Genomic DNA, 20,029 nt, shown 5'->3' with positions numbered 1-20,029 from the left:
ACAAACCCAACTTAAAGTCCGCTTAGTTCAGCGCAACATAATCAATAGAACAGTCCGTTCAAAAATAAAGGTATTTTTACCCTAGGTTATTTTTAGTCCATGGTAGATTCCAGTCTGCTTTCCTGCCAAACTTTCCACATGTCCTCAGTTTCCAGCTCTGTTCACAGCCAGCCACAGCAGTGTGTCCACCACACCACCCACTCCACACTCCTTTTCCTCTTATCAGGAGAGTGAGTTAACCCTGTGGGCACCGGATCCTAGGTAGTGCTTTCTTAAAGGCACCACAACCCAAATAATGGTGAAACATATCTGTCACTGAGGACCCAACCTTGGCGTCCTCTACAATATATACACTCACCTAAAGAATTATTAGGAACACCATACTAATACGGTGTTGGACCCCCTTTTGCCTTCAGAACTGCCTTAATTCTTTTTTTTTTTAAATAGTTCTTTATTATTATAGAAAACACATAAAATATCAGACCGTCCAATGGCTCATCACAATAATTGCATACAATATCTCATACAATATCAGACCGTCCAACGGGTCATCACAATAATCAATACATTTTAACATTTTAACCCCACCACCCTCCCCCCGCCCAATAGAAGAGAGGGAAAGGGAGGGGAGAGGGAGAAAGGAAGGAAAAAAAAAAAAGGAGAAAAAGGAGAAAAAACTCAAACACCTTGGCCTTGGTTTAACCATTTCTTCCAGATTTTATTGACTTTTTCGTCTCTACCCCTATATCTCTCAGCCGCCTGTTCCAATTTAATCAGATTGCACACTCTTTCCTGCCACTGTCCTACTGTAGGAGGATCTTTATTTACCCATCTTCGGAGTATAAGCAGTCTAGCCTGAAACAACACTTTACATACTACCGTTTGTACTTCTCTTTTTAATTTAAGATGTAACATGGCCCCTAAGATGCAAACAACGGGGTATTCCGGAATTTGAACACCCAGAAATGTAGATGTTATGTCTACAATATCTTTCCAATACCTTAATAGTTTAGGACATCTCCAAAAACAGTGTATAAGGTCAGCCCTCTCACCCATACATCTTGGACACTTATCAGAGGCTCTAACCCCCATTTTCCTTAACGCCCAAGGAGTTCGATGTAACCTGTGGACGATAAAAAACTGGGAGATTTTATGTGAGGCCTTTTCTGATACCTTAAAATAACTTCCAAGGGCATCAATCCATTTTTCTTCCGAGAAAGAAGAAATCTCTTTTTCCCACTTTCCTCTTGCTGGTATTATAATCCGTTCTTTCTTCATCTCCATTAGAATTCTATATCTCTTTCCCGTAGTTCAATTTTTTTGCATTCCATTAGTAAATTTATGAATTCTATTTGAATGTTCTTTAATATATATATTTGGATTGACTGGCGATCTTACGGCATTTTTAAGTTGTAGATATTTATAACTTTCTTTTTGGTGAATCTCAAACTCCTTTACTAAAGTGGCTAAGTCCTTCAGTTTATGTCCTTCAAATATTTGCGCCAAATAATTTATCCCCTTTTTTTCCCAGTCTATATAGGGCCTGATCCTTTGGATTTCCTTTAGATTCATGTTTTTCCAAATGGGTGTATACTGCAAGTACCCTTTAATTTCCATTATTATTTTAAGTTCCACCCATATACGTTCCATTAAATTCATTATCTTATTTCCTGTATTATTTTTCCCCAGTGCTCCTGATTCCAACACCTCTAAGTGATTCGTGTCGCCAATCCACCCCATCTTTAATAATTCCTCCCTCCCCGCTACTCCCTCTAAACTTCCTTTTATCTGACCATATTGTGACATTAAGTAATAGAAAAACCAATTGGGCACTGCTAGTCCACCTTATTTTACTGGAAATTGAAGGACTTCTCGCCTTAGCCTTGGAGTCTCACCTTTCCAAACAAATTCCCCCGTTAGGCTGTCCAGCAACCTAAAAGTTTTCTTGGACAACCATATTGGGGCATTTTGTATCACATAGAGTATTTTTGGGAGAAAAATCATTGTTATTAAATTCACCCGGCCCTGAATTGACATTGGTATTTTTTTCCATATATGCATTTTAGTTCTAAGTTCTTTTATTAAAGGGACTACATTAAATTTTTCATAATCTTGTATATTTCTCGAAATCTGAATACCTAGATATTTAAAACTCTCGTGTTGCCCAAGCACATGTACCCTTGAGACATTCTGTGATATCCCTTTCCCTAATAACATCATGTGCGATTTCCCACAATTTATCTTTAAACCTGAAAAAAAAAAAAAATTATCTATTATATTGATTACGGTGTCAAACTCGTCCCCAGTGTTGTGCAAAAACAATAAAATATCATCGGCATACATTATTAATTTCTCATTTCCATCCTTGTATTGGAACCCCCTGCAATCCCTACTATTTCTTATCATACATGCCAAGGGTTCTATTGCAATGGCCTTAATTATACGTGGCAATGATTCAACAAGGTGCTGATAGCATTCTTTAGAAATGTTGGCCCATATTGATAAGATAGCATCTTGCAGTTGATGGAGATTTGAGGGATGCACATCCAGGGCACGAAGCTCCCGTTCCACCACATCCCAAAGATGCTCTATTGGGTTGAGATCTGGTGACTGTGGGGGCCATTTTAGTACAGTCAACTCATTGTCATGTTCAAGAAACCAATTTGAAATGATTCGAGCTTTGTGACATGGTGCATTATCCTGCTGGAAGTGGCCATCAGAGGATGGATACATGTTCTCATTCTGTTTATGCCAAATTCGGACTCTACCATTTGAATGTCTCAACAGAAATCGAGACTCATCAGACCAGGCAATGTTTTTCCAGTCTTCAACAGTCCAATTTTGGTGAGCTCGTGCAAATTGTAGCCTCTTTTTCCTATTTTTAGTGGAGATGAGTGGTACCCGGTGGGGTCTTCTGCTGTTGTAGCCCATCCGCCTCAAGGTTGTGCGTGTTGTGGCTTCACAAATGCTTTGCTGCATACCTCGGTTGTAACAAGTGGTTATTTCAGTCAACTTTGCTCTTCTATCAGCTTATATCAGTCGGCCCATTCTCCTCTGACCTCTAGCATCCACAAGGCATTTTTGCCCACAGGACTGCCGCATACTGCATGTTTTTCCCTTTTCACACCATTCTTTGTAAACCCTAGAAATGGTTGTGCGTGAAAATCCCAGTAACTGAGCAGATTGTGAAATACTCAGACCGGCCCGTCTGGCACCAACAACCATGCCACTCTCAAAATGGCTTAAATCACCTTTCTTTCCCATTCTGACATTCAGTTTGGAGTTCAGGAGATTGTCTTGACCAGGACCACACCCCTAAATGCATTGAAGCAACTGCCATGTGATTTGTTGACTAGATAATTGCATTAATGAGAAATAGAACAGGTGTTCCTAATAATTCTTTAGGTGAGTGTATATATTATTATTATTTTTTTTATCTTATAAGGACATTTTAACTTTTTCAATATTGTGTCTATGCAATGTCATAATTTTTATGACAGTACATTGCTGCCTGTGCATATACCATACATGGGCATCTGTTAGGCAGTACTTTAGGTACTCCCTAACATTAATTACAGTGTCTTACAGGTAGGTTTATACCTGTTTTGTTGCATTATGCAGTATGCCAGACCAAACAGGGGAATTATATGTGAGATCCTGGTGTGAGCATTAGGTAGGCCGAGGTAAATACAGTTCTGGTTACTCGCGGTTATGTCGTCCCTGGGCAGGCCTGTACAAGTGATAAGGAGAATGGCACAGGAATTCTCTGGGGCACACTCCGGTGTAAGGGACACAGGCCAGATGGTGGTTCGAGGTGCCCTTGATGGTCTGTATTAATGTGCCTATGGCAAGGTTCCTTTTAGTCGTGATGCCAGTACCTTTTATGGTGGTGCAACCATTTACTGTAGTATTAACTGAGGAATTGGAGACTGAAACAAGGATGGTGCAATCCAGCTTATAACTTTTACTGAACGTTGCTCCTGATAATGGTTACATCCAAGTATTGAACAGTCTCTAGTACATCCATATATGAAATACAGTCTCTAGTACATCCAGATATGAAATACAGTCTTACATGCATACGGGTGTAGGTGTCACCGCCAGTTCTGTAAGAAGGTCTGTTAGACGTTCTTCTCTACCTCTTGCATGAGGTTCTTTGTTTTGGTTTCACTTTGTCATCTCCTTTCCTTCTCCCAGCTGTCACCTATTTACACAAATTTTCTCCCTTTATATTCCCTCACATACTGCCTCACTTTGCGGTTTATACTTCTTCCTGGATAAGTTGTTCACTGCTGGAGGCTGCTACTGCTGATTCCTCAGATAAGTCCTTTTCCTTTATTTGTGTTTCCTTGCTGGCTTGATTCTAGGTGACCCTGACTCCGTCCGTATTAAGTGCAGGGAGCCGGTGGTCATGTCCCCTCATTTTTATAGGGTTTTCAGGTGTCACACAGTATAAGGTACGTGGGCATGCAATCGTCTACCATAAAGATCTTTGCATGGGCATAGCAGTCAGGGAGAGCTCTAGGGGTTTTATAGGGCTCATCCATATGCTCCTTAGTTTGTGATCAAGCCAGTCGGATGTTTATTTATAAGTTCCAGCTTTCTGCAACACCATCCGTGACAGTAGGATATTGTAAGTACTCAGATAAAACAGGCTCTTTGTCTTATATATGTATGAAAGCTACTGCTTCAGACTAGGCTTTTGAAGTATAAAAAGTCTTAGGCTGTTAATAACTCTTGCCTTATTCTAACCTGAATTAATGGTGGTTTTCCTAATACTTGAACCTCTATTTCCAGTGCTTTTCTGACAGTTGGCCTAACTGTCCTCAGGATTTAAACTGGAGGTGTGGATGCCAGAAGCTGTGTCCTACACCTAATTGCAAAGGTGCCTGGGAAGCCTTTGATTATGGCCGTTTGCTACCCTTTGACTTGAATAGAATATACTAGTCCCCTTGAATACTTGCTGTTTGCAGCTTGTCACTGGTCACTCCGGAGGAGCGAGCTATAGAAGTAGCTATAGAAGTAGATTTCTCACCTCTAGGCTGAATCTTGTAGGCTTTAACCCTGGACTGTGGAGCCAACAGGGAGAAATCAGAGAGGCAGGAGGCCTCTCTACAGCAGGCAGCTACATCATGGCTGCTCACTGACTAGACTTCACTAGACACTCCCTAACTAGGCCTGAGCTAAGCTATATATACACTGTAACACTAGTGTAGTGCACCCTAACTAGGCCTGTGTAAAGGATCTTACACATAGAATCACATAGTGACATGGGAGACTATGACATGAGATGAAGTACAGCATACAGGCATAATATATGACAATAAAACACAATTAAACTAGTTTGCGGTGCCCGTGATCACGAGTGGGAAACTGCAATTACAACCTGGAAATAAATGTGATTTTAGGGATTTGTACCATTTGATTTACACAAAATACCTTTTGTAATGAATTTTATGGTGTTCCATGGTTTGTTCAGTTTGGGATATACAGTACTTATAGGTTATTTAGATTGTGAGCCCCACTGAGGACAGCAAGTGATAATGTTTGTAATAAGTGCTGTGGAATATATAATTTAAGTATGAGCAAACCAGTTTGGACCGAACCAGGTTTGGTCTGAACTTTGCTATTATTCAGATGGCAGACAAGCCAGAATCTTTTCAGGTTTCTTTTGGACAAATCTACAAAAATGGTTTGTAGCACCATATTGGTGCACATGTCAGTGGGAAAAATACACTAAATACACTAGGGAGGAAGAAGAATTGTCACCTGACACTGAGAGGCAGTGGGGGGGGGGGGGGGTCTTGCCCTGATTGGCTCCCAGGCTGACATACAGCCTGGATGAGCCAATCAGTGCTGAAGCATGCAGGGAGGTGCCCTAGCAGAATGAGCAGAAGGTCATTCTGTGCTGGGCTGTAAATGAGTGTGGTTGCATGTAGCAATGTCTGCAAATAAACTGATCTTAGGGAATCAACAGTCAGAAATCAATTAAGCTTTTATTCTAATGCCAGGAACAGTAAATAGAAAGACTAGAATTACAAAAAAGAAGAAGAATTGTGTGTGTAGAATAGGGACAAGCAGGAAAGCTGTCAGCCATGGAGTGAGAAGAGAGGAGCTGCGGCTGGCTGTGCCTGGTAGAGGAACTGCAGCTGCTGCAAACTTCAAAAGCAGCTACCTATTAGGAAATATTTTTATTTTTTTCCCCAATTTTCACAGAAATCCCTTTTTTGAGGGATGAGGGGGTGGAATAAGCACAACCTGTACAACAGGTGTTCTACCATCAATCTAGCATAGCATATAGAATTCTAGTGAAAACTCTGTGTCAAGTAATCTCACATAAGAGATTGAGAACAAAATATAATAGCTAAATCAATTTCTAATCTCCACACACAAGTCCAATTTTTATTTATTTATTTATTTATTTTCGGCGGAGGGGTATTTAATTTAATTAATCCAGCATATAAGTGGTTAGTAGTACACCAATACACAGGGTTAGGCAATAATTTACCTGTGAGTGATAATGTGAAATTGAATGTCAGGCCTGGTCCACAATCATCCATTTTTATTTATTCTATATCCTCACAGTTGGAATGTAATTTTTTGGGGGGACTGTTCAATTTAATTAAACCAGCATATAGGTGATCAATACACCAATACACAGGCTAGGGTAACAATTTTCTAGTGATAACGTGAAATTGAGTGTCAGGCTTTGCCCTTAATCATCCATTTTCATTTATTTTATATCCACATGATTGGAATTTTATTTTTTGCGAGTTGTTCAAATAAATTAAGCCAGCATACACCAATATGCAGGGTATTGTATAAAACTATCTGTGAGTTATATCGAATTTAGGCCTTAAATCCATTTCTGTTTATTTCTGTCTCCACATGTTTCCAATCATTTTTTTTTGGGGTGGTTAACGATTATATTCAAACCAGCATATACGTGATTACTACACCAATACAGAGGGTATCACACAAAATTATCTGTGAGTGATAATAAAATTAGGCTTAAATCTATTTCGGTTTATTTCTGTCTCCACACGTTTCCAATCAGTTTTTGGCTGTTTATTGATTTTATTCAGGCCAGCATATATGTGATTACTACACCAATACCCAAGGTAGCACCCAATATTATCTAAGAAGCCCAAATATGTCAGGGCTACGGAAGGCTTCCAAACGAAAGTCCCAGAGCCAGAATGTGGGTAGTAGCAGCACCAGCTATCCTTGCTTCTGCCTCCATCATGTCACCTTTGCCACTGTTGCGACCCAAAGATCATCATGTTCTGCACAGATGCTGCTGCTTCCTCCATCATGCCACCGCCGCCATCATGCCACTGCTGCAACCTGCCAACTATCATGTTCTGTACGGCAGCTGCTTCCACCTCCATCATGCCGCTGCCACCATCATGTCACTGCTGTGAACTACCAACCATCATGTTCTGTACAGTTGCTGCTGCCTCCATCATGCCACCCCCACTATCACTCCTCTGCTGCAACCTGCCAACCATCATGTTCTGTACGGCTGCTGCTGCCGCCTCCATCATGCCACTGCCACCATCATGTCACTGTTGTGACCTGCCAACCATCATGTTCTGTACGGCTGCTGCCGCTGCCTCTATCATGCCGCCACCTCTATCGTGCCAATGCTATGGCCTGCTGACCATCATCTTCCGTAAGGTTGCTGCTGCCTCCATCGTTCTGCTGCCTGCCCGCCAACATGTACTGTGTTTAAACATCATCTGCTCCCAATAAGGGACAATTTCTGGAAGCTTTGGAATCCGAAAAAGCATAACACATATATACTGTATAATCTGAATGGCTTGGTATTTACTTATTATAATGTTCAGTTAAATTTTTATTTCTTCCAGATACCTCACCTACACAGAAAGATGCCTACTGTTTTACAAGAGTTGTCCAATGCAGAAAATTATTGTAGAAACCCTGGTGGAGAACATGAGCGTCCATGGTGCTATACTACAGATCCTAATGTTAGATGGGAATATTGCAACATTCCAGCGTGTAGGACAGGTAATTTGAGTTGGTTCTTTTGTGATACTGCTACAGAACTGGTCCACATTTAATTATATTGTAATCTTTGTTGTTAATTTAGTCTACTAGAATATGTTTGAATCAGCTCAAAAGAAATAGACCCTAGTGGCATGTCATTGACATCACAGTCAGCTCCAAATGGATTTGTCATCTGATTGACCTTTGACCTGGGCCTTCCTGAGGATGATCTGGTAAAATTATGGTCAGTCAGAACCTTGTTGAAGGGAAAAAGATAACAATTGCCTAACATTTTCCCATAGACATTGAATTGTTGGAGTATACCACTCACACTATTGGATCTGCTTATAAAAATCTAATCTGGATGAGATGGCGTAACTAGAGTAACAACCAAGGAAACTATATACTATTTCTTCCAACATCTGCCTAGATAAGGCTAGCGTATCAATGGACACTGGCTGTAATTTTTAATTTTGCTGTGGTACTTCTACAACTGTATTTTTGAATCGACCCTTTTGAATACCTTAAAGTATAAATGCCCAGCATAGACAACTAATAGGGGACTTCATGTAGCCTATAACTACAGCATGCCATGCTAGGCCCAACCCAGATACATCTGCAATGGAGACCCATGGTCTGGTGGTCACAGGGCTGGTGATCCATGGTTTGTGGCTCAGCATCCCCATCTCAGCATCTTCTTCTGGTCACCCATAGAATCTGGCATGAGTCCCTTCTTCTAAGAAATGATACAAAAGGTCAGTCTGTCTGGTTTGGTGTTAAACAAGTCTGGCTTTTTCCTTCCAAAACATACTCTTCTTTAAGCCTTATGGAAAATTACTAGCTTCCAATTATTAGCTAGAAAGTCCCAAAAGTCTTTCAGTCTTCCCGTGCAAATACCGTGCAAATGAACAGGATATATTTCACAACCAACATATAAAATGCAATTACACAGTATTAAACAGTAAAAAGCTAGAAAGTCAGTGCAGGTTAACCCTTTAAAGTGAATATAAAGAGTAAAGAGTAAACAGGAAAATGTCCATAAAAGTCCAGACTTCAAAGAATTCCCTTTTCAGGGCACTACACATCCTGGTAGTTGCTAAAGATAATGCAATTATGCTCTTATGTTTCTACACTAGAATGGAAACTTAACACCTATCATTGTTTTGCCTCTCTTACAGTTAGTCTTAACACTATTGTATTCCTCTTGATAATTGTGACACATTGACTCCTGCAGAACCATGACCTTAAGATTGCAGTGGTTTGTTACAGTAGTTCATATGTGCCTCTTGAATTTCAGTGATGGCAGTGTTATAGTGCATAAGACCATGTACATAAGCACAGGAGTCTTAACACATTGACATACAGAATTAAAGGGTTTGTCCAAGTTTTTCAAAAAGCTCCCCAAAGCCATACATTTTGATAAAGTAATAAAGAGCTATCCTCACTCATCCTCCTTACTGCCAGGCTTTGTTTACTTGGCAGCATCAGTGACATGTCTTTATACAGTACCTGATGTGACTGCTGCGCCAATTATTGGCCACAGAGGCAAGGAGAACGAGAGCAGCTTGGCTTGAAGAGGAAGAAGATAAAATGGATGTAGATGGCTTCTTCTTCTTCTTATATCATAATTGCTGGTTTTGGGGAGCTTTTTGACTAACTCAAACAACCATTTTAATATAACTGTTTTTGGCCTTTTAAATACTGCTGTGTAATAACATAATTTTTTTGTATTCTCTTAAGTTACACCACATTTACCAACGACAATAAAAACAGAACATGAGCTGCCTGTTATGCCATCAACATCATCATCGTTCTCACCAACACACTCAATGACGGTCATCATATCAACAATCTGCAGTTTTGCTGGCTTAACACTATTGATAATTATAGCTCTTGTATGTTGCCGGAGACAGAAGAAAATGAAAAGCATAAATAGGTAATACTTGGTGTGTCGATATCCATGTATTTCTTTGATGCATCTTGCAGCTGGGAGTAGGCAATATTTAAAGGGGTTGTCCCACGAAAAATATTCTACAATTTTCAAACCAGCACCTGGATCTGAATACTTTTGTAATTGCATCTAAATAAAAATGTAGTATAGACACTGAGTTATTCAATAAAATGTATCTGTATAGCGCCACCTGCTGTTTGTTATTTTACGTGCTCAGTTTAAATCTTTACATGCATGAAACTTACATATTTATGATGTTATATGACATTGCATGTCTTAACCGAACATAATGAAAGGCAATAGAGGGAATTAAAAAAAATATTAAAATTTTACTTACATGAACAAATTGTCAATTTCAGTTCCACTTTTGGTTGCATATTAGTCACTGGTTGTAAAACCTTTAGAAACAAGTATTGTTATAAACCACTGTAAACTTAAACCTTTGTTGGACCCTGGTATATCAAGGGGAACTAGTAAAGGCACATTGATCTACCATTAGCAACAGTGAATACACTGACATTGCGTTTGTACCCATACACACACTGCTGAAAATTTGGCTGTAATAATCCCACCACAAATCCCAGGATTGGACAAGGTTTAATCAATTTGATATACATGAGCAATTCACATTCTGGATAATCAAAAGAGAATAGACTATATAAAGGGTTTCTCCATAATCACAAATTTTACAGAATAGGTGATAAGTGTCTGATCATGAGAACGCCACCGATCATGAGAATGGGGATCCCTTGTCTGAATGGAATGGTGGCCACTTCATGCAAGGGGCATGGGCCTGATGGAGATCGCCAAGTGCTGAATTCTCATGATCTGTGGGAGTCCCAAGAGGAAAACCCCCAGCATCCTGTCTATAGGTGATAAGTATTGATCATGGGTCAGCCACATTAAAGTTTTATTGATCTCTATGAGTATATTAGTCATTGTAGCTCTAAATCTTTACTTATAGGGGAACTTTTCAAGTCAATTTTACAGGAGTTTGCAATGCTGTACTTTGTGTCAAATTTATCAAATGCTGCAAATGTATCAACAGATGCCTACCTTCCCACCCACTTTTCAAAATTGAAGTAAAAATTACAAAAGTTTGCAAAGTTTTAGTGAAAATAAGTAGTGTTGAAGAAAGCATTCAAAGAGGAATTCGGTCAGAAGTTTTCTGAATTTCCTCATGCTTCATGGTAATTAATTTGTTTTTCCTCAAATGGTGGCTGCACGAGTTACAAAGAAAAACTAAGTGTAGAGGAGACAAGCCTGGGAACTCAAGATCACCCATAATTCCATGCAGCCAACCATCCCCTGTGAGTCACAGCCCTATACAACCTTCATCCAGCGTAGTCTCCACCATTGTCCTGTGAGCAGAGCATAGGGAGAGATGTGACAGGTGCTCAAGCGCTAGAGACAGTGTTGCTGAAAACGATTAATAGAAGAATATTGGAGAGGGAGAGTGCTGGGAGAGTGCAGGGAGACTTATGCTGCATCAGTTTTATTTATTCATTCCTACATTTACTTATGTAAGATATGTAATTCAATACCAGTAAGATGGAAGTCTTTATTATTTCACTGCCAGCGTGCCAACCAATACCATCCAGTCTGCACTCCTTAGGGGGGCCAGGTCTAAATGATGACCATCCTCGTCTTTTGCTGGCTTTAATTTTTCCAAATCATCCTTCCAAGTCTCCATGTCCTAGAAAAGTCAGCAAGAAGCAGAGAGAGGAGAAGCAGGATGTTCCTGATGACATATTCTCATTATTAGAAGATGTGGAAAAGGAAGAAATGCAGATGGCAGAAGAAGGGCTCCCACCTGTAGGGCAGGAGAGCACTGGGGTTGGAGAAGTGGGTATGCCAGAGCTGATTAATATTCACTGTTTACTGTAAAATAGCGCACAGGAGATTGCAGGCTAGAAAAGCAGTAATATGTATATTGTCCTGCCACCTAACCAGACAAAGTGCATACCAGCAACAGCTCCTGTTTAAAGGTGCATTAAAGGTGCCACAAGGCCATTAACATTGAAGAAGGACTATACATTGAGGTCTTCATTAATAAATGAAAAGCAGCTGCGGGCTAATTGGCCGTACCCTAAGACAAAGTGACATGGGTATATCTGATTTATAGTGATTAATGGCAAATTCATTTATAAAAAATGAATTTCTTGACTAACTTCGGAAGTTGCCGAATCAAATTTTTTAAAACTTGGCTTATCTCTAACCTTGGCTACATAACACACTACTTATTCCTATTTTTAACATGTACAGATGTAATATTGCTCCAAGCAAATGATTTATAGTATTTATTAATTGAAAATCTTTATTATATATTGCAGGGAAGCTACTGCTCCAACACTTACAGCTCTTCCATCAGAGCTTGTACTGGACAGATTACATCCAAACCCCATGTATCAAAGAATGCCTCTTCTTCTCAACCACAAACTCATAAGTCTTGAATATCCCAGGAATAATATTGACTATGTCAGGGATATTGGAGAAGGAGCTTTTGGGAGGGTCTTTCAAGCCAGGTAAATACATGCTATTTTCTCCTGCTTTCCTGGACACGTAATAAATGCTCTTTACATCAGCATCAGTCATCTCTCATTGACATAGATCCTCCATCTTCAGCTGACACGCAGGCTTTGTTACTGAGCCTTGGAATTGCATTGTGTCTTTATTCTAACATATGCTCATCTCCATGAAATGTGACATTTATCAACACAAGTTGAAATATCTCCTTCTGCTCTTATTAAAATATTTGTCTTGTGTATGTTAAACACATGCCTGTTCCTAAACTTAGCAACCCCCTACCCCCCCCCCCCCCCCCGGTACTATATTTCAGCTTTCGAAACATAATTCTCTGTTTAGTGCCAATAATATGTCAACTAGCTGCATTCTGTTTATTGTAAATGCAGGGAAGGAGTTTGTCAATGCAGGAAATGAGGAGCATGCCATTTACTGAGCCTAGGTGGGGGGGGGGTAGTCATAAGCTTCAGCTATAATATATTATTGTATGGGTCAAACTGGATGTGGGTACACACGTCAGGATAAAGGGAATGTGGTTCAATATTCTACTGCGTTAATGCGCATGCACCCTATTCTTCACCAAGTTATGGCTGGCTACCTTTGGGGACTTAACACATCTTCTCCAGTGGGAGCAATAGGTTTCCTAGCTTATTATTGTCCTGAGAAGGTGTGCTTTTTCTGTTGTTTGCCCATATGCTGACTTTCTGCCAATTTACTAGATTCCAACCCTCTGCTGCCTGACATGACCAGTGCCTGACCTCTTTATTGACCCTTCCCTACCTGTTCTGACCTGGGGCTGTGTCAGATTGGTCATACTCTGCCTGCCCTGATCTTTGCCTGACCATGACTATGGTTTAGCCTGATTCCTCTGTGCTCTGCATTGGTGTCTCTTGACCCCATGGGTCAGCTATCAGTCACACAGAGACTATTGCAGGAGTTATAAGTCTGGTGGTTCCTCTGCAGCAAAGTCCAGATCCCTGTATAGGTGTTAAAGTGTGAAAAACAGGGGATTTCCAGGATAATGCCCTTAGAAGTACAGGGGAGGCGTGGTGGCTGGAAATGGAGAGGATGGAAGCAGTGGCGGTGGCAATCAGGGTGGTTGTAGTCCACTCTCAGGGTGGCTAATGTCTCTCCGTCCAGCACTCCCTGGGCCACGCATGCAATCAGTGGAGGGCCCACCCTTTTTTTCCTCTGGAAACACCCTGGATATTTCAGGCTCCTTCCTGGTGTTTGCTGGGGTGTCTTGATGTCATGGATGAGTAGTAAGATGCAAGGCAGGAGGGCCGCATAGCTATTTTCAGCATTCCCATAGAAATGAGTACATGAACAGTCCATTTCTCCTTCAATTTGCCGGCTCCGTCCTAGAGATAGGTCAACAATGTGTGAGATGGGCCAACCCTTTTAAGTTAAACTTCTTCTTTATTAACCTCTCCCCTTTTTTAAAAAACATATCAAAAACTACTATTGTCCTATAGCCGAGAGCCCTAACTGCTTGTAAAATGCATTGTTATATTAACAAATTAATCTTCACCTTCATGATGAGAAATATATAACTATTCTTATGTTGCTTTTTAGGGCACCAGGGTTACTTCCTTATGAACCTTTCACAATGGTTGCAGTAAAGATGCTGAAAGAAGAAGCTTCTGCTGATATGCAGGCTGACTTCCAAAGGGAGGCGGCGCTTATGGCAGAGTTTGATCACCCCAACATTGTAAAGCTTCTAGGTAAGAAAATTGTATTTTCCATTCCAGTACATACAGGTCATTTCTGTGATGTTTATGTACTTTAACAATGAGGTCAACTGTGCAGTGTATGTCCATAAATGGGATTAGCATATTGTACAAATTGCGTTTTAGACTAATCAATGTATTTTAGTTTGCCAAATATTTTTCAGACCGGCTCGCGCACAGGCACAGGTAAGGGCTTACCTGTGCCTTGCCGGACTTGTGAAAAAAGATGGCAGCCCGCATATGTTTGCGGGCGAACAATGCGAACTGGCCATCACTGTTCATGAGGTGACTGGGGGCACCCATACATTTACGAGCATTGGAAACTAGCATTCGTACAAGTGTTCATGACTGATTATCAGCTTAGAACTAGTTTGCTGGCTATAAAGTCAAATATAAAGTCAATCAATACAGAATTGTCTAGTAGTAATGTAGTCATCTCAGAGTAATTAGCATGATTACATACCAGCAGTATATGGGCTATTCATGCAGCTTGTAAATCAATTGTTGCTGATGGCACTACCTAGTAAGGACAAATATCAGCATCTTTAACTAAAGCTTTTCTCTTTCCCTGTTTCCTTGTTAAAAAATTTTTTTTTTTAAAAAGAACTTGATGATCTTTTAGCCACATATTTTCACAAATTCTTCTTGAGATGACATTATACTATATTCCTTAGTGTATTGTTTGGAACAATCTGTTCAGAATACTTAATTTGGCCCATTCAACTTTGGCACAATTTCCAGAATTAGCAGTTAGACCAAAGTTTAGGATTTAACAGTCCCTTTCTTCTCTAATCAAGATATACTTTAGTTTACATTTGTGATTTTGTTTGGAACCTAAAGTTAACCTTCACTGGACTGACTGCATGGTTAAAAGGAACCTGTCATGGTGATCATGCAATCCGATCTGCCAGCAGCATGTTATAGAGCAGGAGGAACTGAGCAGATATACGGTATATTTTAAAGGGAAAAAGATTGACTAACTTTTAAATTACTGATTTAACTCTCTGCACTTTCTATACTTAAAAATCCAAAGGGCAGTCCTATTCAGTGTTAAGCGAACCCGAACTGTAAACTACGGGTCCGTACCAAACTTTACAATTTTTTGTACCCGGACCCGAACCCGAACTTTGCTGGAAAAGTTTGGGTTTGAGTTCAGTGTTCGGGCATTTAATAAAGCTTGTTGAAAGGCTGCAAGGCAGTCAATCAAAAATCTTTTAAGCTATGTGCCCATAGAAGCCATCACAGCCATGCCTACTAATGGCATGGCTGTGATTGGCCGGTGCATCATATGACCCAGCCTCTATATAAGCTGGATCACGTGTAGCATCAGCTCTCAGTAGGGAAGGTACAGAAAGCAGGCAGCTGAAGTGAGGGACAGTGTTAGTGCGATTTTTGTGGGTGCAATACACCATCTTTGCACCCCTGACACAAAAAGCTAATCATAAATCTGGCTGTTATTTCTGTGGGTGACCTACAGCGATTTTCTTGTGGGTGCAATGCAACATTGTACTTTGTACTCCTGACACACAAATATAATAGTTAATCCGTCTGTTAGTTAGGTGCGCGTCATATACCCATTTATTACGTGAAGTACACTTGCACTGCATAATTGACAGGGAAAATAATATAGTTAATCTGTCTGTTAGTTCAGTGGGTGAACTCAAAGAATGAGGAGAGCATCAAATAAGGGACGTGGCCCTGGTTGTGGGGCTGCTGGGTTTGCTGGAGCTCCTGTTGCAAGGAGAAGACGTGGTCGATCTGTGCCAGCTACACGCCCAAATGAAACACCTTACTTATTTTAGGCCCGAATACCGGTGTACGAATGGTGAGGCCAGAACAAGTAGAGGCGGTAGCAGATTGGATGGCTGACAGTGCCTCCAGTTCCTTCACATTGTCTCCCACCCGGTCCCCTGCTAAAAGTGCAAAATTAGCACCTGCAGCCCATGGGCATTTGTCTTTCACCTCATCCCTTGCTAATCAGCCAAGCAGTCTGAGCCCCAAGTCATGCAGCAGTCTCTTATGCTTTTTGATGACTCTGCTGGCAGGTTTCCGAGGGCCGTCCACATAGCCCTGCTCCAGAAGTGGAAGAGATTCAGTGCACTGATGCCCAACTACTTATGTTTCAGGATGTGGACATGGGAGGACCACTGCAGCACATCTCTGATGATGCAAAACACAGGTGCCAACTGGTGCGGATTTCTGCAGTGTGCAGACCAGCAAGGAGGGCAGGGGTGAAGAGTGGGTGGAAGATAATTTGGAGAATGATGAGGTCCTAGACCCCACATGGAATCAAGGTCACACGAGTGACGTGTGCAGTTCGGGGGAAGAGGTGGTGGTCACACAGCACCAGCCGCACAGCAAAAGAGGGAGCAGTGTGCAAAAGGAGAGTGGCCATCCCCTAGCCAGTACGCCTGCTACTACCCACTGCACCCAGGATCTGAGCACACCAAAGCCAGCTCCAAGGAGTTCCCTGGCGTGGCAGTTCTTCAGACAATGCGCTGCGGACAAAATGCAAGTGGTTTGCACACTGTGCAATCAGAGCCTGACGCAAGGCAAAAATGTTCTAAACCTGTGCACCACCTGCATGACCAGGCATCTAAATGCAAAGCACGAGCGGCAGTGGAGTAAACACCTCAAAAACAACGAAAGATCTCCTGGTCCCTCTTCTGCTGCAGTCTCGGCCTCTTCCTCCCCCTCTGGAGTGAAAGGGGCACCTGCCACCCTGCAAACAGAGGATGTGGCAGCAATGCCACCACATCCGTCACCATCACCAAGCATCTCCACAATGTCCCATGGAAGCGTTCAGCTGTCCATCTCCCAAACACTGGAGAGAAAGAGGAAGTACCCCCCTACCCACCCGCGATCCCTGGCTCTTAAGGCCAGCATTTGAAAATTCCTGGTCTTTGAAATGCTGTCATTCCATCTGGTGGAGACGGAGACTTTTAAAAAACATATGGCGGTGGCTGTCCCACAGTACGTGGTTCCCAGCCGACACTACTTTTCCAGGCGAGCCATCCCCGCCCAATCAAGTGACAGACAAAATTAGGTGTGCACTGCGCAACACCATCTGTGGAAAGGTCCACATAACCACCGATACGTGGACCAGTAAGCACGGACAGGGATGTTATATCTCCATAACTGCACATTGGGTAACTGTAGTGGCTGCTGGGACTGATGCGGATAGCAGTTTGGCGCATGTCCTTCAGCCACAGAGGATTGCAGAACGTTTCTCTTTGCCTCCTGTTGCCTCCTCCTCCTACTCCGCTTCCTCCTCTACCGCCTCCTCATCTGGTCAGCGTAACACCTTCACCACCAAATTCAGCACAGCCAGGGGGAAATAACAGAAGGCTGTTTTGAAACTCATCTGTTTGGGGGAAAGATCCCACACCGTGCAGGAGCTGTGGACGGGCATGGAACAACAGACTGATGAGTGGTTGGTGCCACTAAGCCTCAAGCCCAGCCTGGTGTTGTGCGATAATGGGCGAAATCTAGTAGCAGCTCTGGGCCTAGCCGGTTGGACGCACATCTCTTGCCTGGCGCATGTGCTGAATTTGGTGGTGCAGAGGTTTCTGAAAAATTACCCCGATATGTCAGAGCTGCTGCAGAAAGTGCAATCCATCTGTGCGCGCTTTCGGTGTTCTCACCCTGCTGCTGCTCGCCTGTCTGTGCTGCAGCGTAACTTCGGCCTTCCTGCTCACTACCTCATATGCGACATGCCCACAAGGTGGAACTCCACCTTTCACATGCTGGAGAGATTGTGCGAGCAACAGCAGGTGATAGTGGAGTTTCAGCTGCAGCACGGACGGGTGAGTCGCTCTGTGGAACAGCACCACTTCACTACCAACGAGAGGGCCTCCATGTAGAACGTGTGTGCCGTGTTGCGCTGTTTCGAGTACTCCACCAACATGGCCAGTGCCGATGACGCAGTCTTCAGCATTACTATCCCACTGCTATGTATCCTTGAAAAAGTGCTTCAGGCGATGATGGAAGAGGATATAGCACAGGAGGAAGAGGAGGAGGAAGCGAGATCATTTCCATGGTTATCAGGCCAGTCATTCACAAGTGGTATGGAGGGTGGGTGCCTGCACCAACCTGGTACACAATTGTCCAAACACGGCACAGTTCTGGAGGATGAGGAGGAGGAGGATCATGAGGAGGAGGAACCGTGTTCACAGCAGGGTGGCACCCAAAGCAGCTCATGGGCATCACTGGAGCATGGCTGGGGGGATACAGAGGACACAGACGATACACCTCCCACAGAGGCCAGCTTGTTGTTGCCTCTGGGCAGCCTGACACACATGAGCAACTACATGCTGCAGTGCCTGCGCAACAGCTGCCAAGTTGCCCACATTCTAACCAGTGCTTATTACTGGGTAGCCACCCTGCTGTATCCCCGCTACAAGGACAACGTGCCGTCCTTAATTCCGTCACTGGAGTGTTATCGGAAGATGCACGAGTACAAGCGCACCCTGGTAGACACGCTGCTGATGGCATTCTCACCATACACTGGGGGCTCAGTGGAAGCACAAGGCGAAGGCAGAGGAGGACGAAGAAGTCGCCAACACAGCTGGGGCACCACCAGCATCTCAGAAGGGAGGGTTAGCATGGCCGAAATGTGGAAAAGGTTTGCCAGCATGCCACAACAACCAGCACCACCAGCAGATATGGAACGTCTTAGCAGGAGGCAGCATTTCACCAACATGGTGGAACAGTACGTGTGCACACGCCTACACGTACTGACTGATGGGTCTGCCCCATTTAACTTCTGGGTCTCCAAATTGGGCACATGGCCTGAACTTGCCCTTTACGCCTTGGAGGTGCTGGCCTGCCCTGCGGTCAGTGTATTGTCCGAACGTGTGTTCAGCACGGCAGGGGGTGATAACAGACAAGCGCAGCTGCCTGTCCGTACCTTGTGCGGAATAGACAAGTATACCGGCCGCACACAGCCATTGTTATACTCCAGCGCACTTTCTCTTTGCATTCTTTTTTATATTTCCCAATATTTTGGGGTCTTCCCAAATTTATAAAAAAAATTAAAAATAAAAAAAAATACAAAAAGTGTTGGCTACCTCCTCCTCCTCCACCACTGCTTCCACCTACACCACCATGTCCACCGCCTCCTCAATCTCCTACTCCACTTTGACCTCTGCCTCCTAGTTCAAGATCATTAAAAAAAAAAAAAAATGTATTCTATGTTATTTTAATTCATATCCCTATCCACATTTGTTTGTAGGGCAATTGTCCTGCTCTTACCCCTATTTTGCTTCCTTTTTCAGCCCTGTAGCCCTTTCTATGACTTTTTTAGAGCCATTTTAGTGCCCCAAAGTTCGGGTCCCCATTGACTTCAATTGGGTTTGGGGTCAGGGTTCGGGTCCCGAACCCAAACTTTGCGGCAAACTTCGGCCGAACCTGGCGAACCCGAACTTCCAGGTGTTCACTCAATCCTAGTAAACAGCTATTTCTGCATGTTACACAAGAAATGCTGTCAATCAATGAGTAGGACTGTCCATTAAAGTCCTAAGCATAGAAAGATCAGAGAGTTGAGATAACAGGTTTTCTTTAAGAATGTATTTTTTATTTATTCAGCTACTCATTAGCATATTCTGTACGATATGTGAGTTTAGCTCACCTAAGAAACCTCTTGCATTTTTGTCAGGGCGACCACCATTTAAGCAATTACTGGAAGTCTTGCTGTACAAGTGACTCCTTATCCATGCTAAATGTACTTGTTTAGGTCTTTTCCACTTCCACTATGAATAAACCATGGACTTAGTTATAGGTAATATGTTGGTTCTTTCTGTAGTTTAAAAAGTTT

At 42.4% G+C, this 20,029-nt stretch overlaps 1 protein-coding gene across 3 annotated transcripts in view; it reads left to right on the top strand.

The window, feature by feature from the left end:
- The window catches only part of MUSK (muscle associated receptor tyrosine kinase), a 234,275-nt gene that overhangs the window by 189,089 nt on the left and 25,157 nt on the right, over positions 1 to 20,029 (top strand). For all 3 annotated transcript variants that reach the window (XM_040417267.1, XM_040417265.1, XM_040417266.1), the window contains 4 exons: positions 7,872 to 8,031; positions 9,751 to 9,946; positions 12,295 to 12,486; positions 14,060 to 14,208. In XM_040417267.1, the coding sequence (XP_040273201.1) occupies positions 7,872 to 8,031; positions 9,751 to 9,946; positions 12,295 to 12,486; positions 14,060 to 14,208 (697 nt within the window). The remainder of the gene's footprint in view (positions 1 to 7,871; positions 8,032 to 9,750; positions 9,947 to 12,294; positions 12,487 to 14,059; positions 14,209 to 20,029) is intronic.

Source organism: Bufo bufo, chromosome 2 (genome assembly GCF_905171765.1).
Source record: "Bufo bufo chromosome 2, aBufBuf1.1, whole genome shotgun sequence".
Taxonomy (NCBI): Eukaryota; Metazoa; Chordata; class Amphibia; order Anura; family Bufonidae; genus Bufo; species Bufo bufo.
Note: the sequence above shows the minus strand (reverse complement) of the source record. Positions and strands in the feature narration are given on the sequence as shown.